At 36.5% G+C, this 3,412-nt stretch overlaps 1 protein-coding gene across 1 annotated transcript in view; it reads left to right on the top strand.

Annotated features, from left to right (window-relative positions):
- Positions 1 to 1,482: 1,482 nt before the first annotated feature.
- HELRODRAFT_160940 (hypothetical protein) overlaps positions 1,483 to 3,412 on the top strand; it is a gene marked incomplete at both ends in the record, with an annotated part of 5,210 nt that continues 3,280 nt past the window's right edge. Inside the window, 2 exons of the mRNA XM_009020938.1 lie at positions 1,483 to 1,760; positions 1,900 to 2,176. Coding sequence (XP_009019186.1) covers positions 1,483 to 1,760; positions 1,900 to 2,176 — 555 coding nt within the window. The remainder of the gene's footprint in view (positions 1,761 to 1,899; positions 2,177 to 3,412) is intronic.

The following is a 3,412-nucleotide window of genomic DNA, read 5'->3' as shown; positions in this document are numbered from 1 at the left end:
ATGTTGTTGGTTATATGTTTGGTGATGAAAATTTTGTTTGTTAAAATAATGTCGTTGTAATTTATCTTGATATTGAATGTCATAAGTGTTTACAATGAAATTTGACAAATTTTTATGGTTGAAATTGTTCGTTGGCTGATTGCCTAATTGCGCGTCTGCGTTAATGTTCCTATTGATATCCGCGCTGTTTTCACTAGACTCTGCTGATAAAATATCTAGGGGTGTGTTTAAGTTGTCGTTGGTGTTGCTGATACTATTGTTGTTGTTACTACTGATATTGTTTGCAATGGGTAGTTGTTGACTCATTTTGTAAGGATTTATTTGTTATTTAATGTGATTTGTGAGGTATTATTAATTTAATAAACGCTTGATGTTGCCAGATCGAGTTACCAATGGTGAATGAATGTTCTTACTAATCAACTCCCTTATATAGACTTGTAGCTGCTGTGACAAAGTTCTCGTCAAAAGTTTTGACCTATTAACTTCTTTGATCTGTTGAAATTGTAATCAAATTTGAACAAGTGCCACTTTGATGTCAACTTAAAAAAATTTTACAAAAAAGATCAAAGCGTGTTTGATCTTTATCGTGCGTGTCAACTTAATTGGATGATCGTCTCTTTCTGTTTTCACGTGCAACCTTGACAGAGAATATTTTATTGATTGTCTCCTTCATTATACTTCATTTATGCTGTTTCAAAACGAAAAATTTAAAAAAAATGAAAATTTTTGTAAATATTAAACTTTCGGCAGTTTTAGCCGAAACAACTCGCGAAAATATCAATGAGCTTGTTTGTAGTGTTTATTACATAATCGTTGTTGATATTTAGATTCACTTTTAATGCCAATCTAAAACTTTTTTCGTTTTTTAGGTTCATTTTGGATCCGTAAAATAGTGTATCCTCGACTTTGGATCTGCAGATTCGAATCTTTTCTAAATCTCTGGGTTTGGACCCAAATCCGGATTTGGAATCGTCGCATTCCTGCTTTCTTCTACATGGTATAAAAAAACACTTTTGCCTTATCTTTTTCTTGACATCTCCTCTATTCTTCTTCTATTTTTGTATCTTCATTACTTTTTTTATATAGGATTGATAATTATAACTCGCTCTACTTTGGTTTTTATGATTCGACAATCTAATCTTTAAGTAAAGTTTTAAAACCATCTAACTCTCTTTACTCTGTCTATGAATTTGAATTAATTAATTATATATATCTACATTAATTAATTTAGTCCTGGGCATGACATAAAACTGCATCCACGCTGCCTTGCGTGCTTTTGAGCAAAAGGCTTGGCACACCGCTTATAACTGGTGGATGTCGTAAGGATGGGTGTCCGGATGTAAAAAGTTTCCGCAAAATTTATTTCATGTTATCACAAAAAATAACGGCTCCATGTCCTTAAGTGGTCAAGGGGTGCTAAGAATTCCTGGGAAGTATGCAATAGCGGAGGAATGTTGCTGAAAAATTCAGAATGGCCCCTTTATGGTACTTGGACTAGGAACGCTCAATGTTGGATCACTGACTGGCCGCAGCATGGAAATCGCAGAAATGCTCAAGCGTAAAAGGATTGACATCTGCTGCCTTCAGGAGACCCGATGGAAATCTAATGGTGTGTGTCATATATACAGAAATACAGAAAAAGAAAATTATAAACTATTCTGGAATAGTCAAAAGACGACCAAAAATGCTGTTGGAATTTTTGTCAGAGAACCGCTAGCCGAAAAAGTACTGGATATTAAAAGGATTAACTCACGTCTCATGTGGATCAAGATTCACCTAGAAAAGCAAACAATGACTATTTTTCTGCATACGCACCACAGACAGGCGAATCAGAAGAGATGAAAAATGACTTCTTGGCGCCATCTCAACAATACCAAAATCTGAAACAATCCTGATTAGAAGCGATCTCAATGGCCACGTTGGAGAGAAAACAGATGGTTTTGACAACGTGCATGACGGTTTTGACTATGGAGAACGGAATAAAGATGGCAACCGCATCCTTGAGTTTGCTGAAAGTCACGGGTTTTGTTTACTGAACACATATTTTAAAAAGAGGTTGGAACGTCTCACAATATACAAAAGTGGACCATCAGCCACGCAAATTGATTTCTTCGCTGTCAAGCAAGAGCACCGAAAGCTATTCAAAAATGTCAAAGTTATACCTGGCGAATCATGTGTTGTCCAACTGAGACTCCTTGTGGCAGACCTGGTTGTCAAATTGTCAAAACATAAGTCTAAACAAATGCCTCAATCAAAACGTGGAAGCTGAAAAGCAATATTCATCGAGAAAAATTTCAACAGATTGTCGCCACACAGTTAAACTACCAATCGCAATCCAGTAGGTACAGATTGGAGTACATACAAAACCGTTTTGATAAACGCTGCAACTACAGTTTGTGGGAAAACTGGTACAAAACGCCAGCATGAACGGGACACGTGGTGATGGAATGACAGTGTACAAAATGCAATAGCTAAAAAGAAGCTGCATACAAACAATGGCAAAAATCAATGTCTGTTGATGACCACAAAATTTTTCGTGAGAAAAACAACTAAGCAAGACGTCAAGTGGCACTTGCTCGGACAAATCAATGCAGAGAGTGGCTCAATAAAAGCAAAGGTGAACAAATGAAGTCTCTGTATCGTATAGCAAAACAAGCAAAGCGTACGAAAAAAGACATAGTTGGTGCCTCATGTATCAAAAACAACAAAAATGAGATAGTTCTTAAACAAGATGGGATTAAGCTACAGTGGAAAGAATATTTCAACCGTTTATTGAATGAAACAAATCCCATCAATGTCAACTTTGACGCTCCACCCATCGAAGTTCCAATTTCAGACATCGCTGTAGTGGAGCTTACAGAAGCTCTGAAAGCTATGAAGGATGGAAAGGCAGCAGGACCCTCTGGATTCACAAATGACATTATCAAAGCATCTGGTACTGTAGGTATCCAAACGTTACTACGACTTTGCCGTAAAGTGTGGAGAAATTGCTCCATGCCGACTGAATGTAACTATAGCATGACAGTTCCGCTATACAAAGGCAAAGGTGATCCATTGAATTGTTCAATAAAACAATGAAAGATCAATTTAAATTTGATAAGTTATAATATAATATGGTATGTGGTTAAATGTGGTATGTGGTTATGTGTTAGAACACTCCCTGAAAATTGTCGAGAAAATCATTGAAGGAAGATTAACGTCGTGCATCGCAATCGGAAATTATCAATTTGGTTTCCTAGCGTGGAAATCAACAATTGATGTAATTCATATCTTTGGGCAATTGCAAGAAAAGTACCTCGCAAAGCATCAACAACTATCACACATTTTTGTTGACCTTGAAAAAGATTTAAGTTCCCCGTGAAGCCCTCAGATGGAGTCTACGTCGATAACTCATCCCAGAATATCTTGTTCG

This window comes from Helobdella robusta, assembly GCF_000326865.2.
Source record: "Helobdella robusta unplaced genomic scaffold HELROscaffold_3, whole genome shotgun sequence".
Lineage (NCBI taxonomy): Eukaryota > Metazoa > Annelida > Clitellata > Rhynchobdellida > Glossiphoniidae > Helobdella > Helobdella robusta.
Note: the sequence above shows the minus strand (reverse complement) of the source record. Positions and strands in the feature narration are given on the sequence as shown.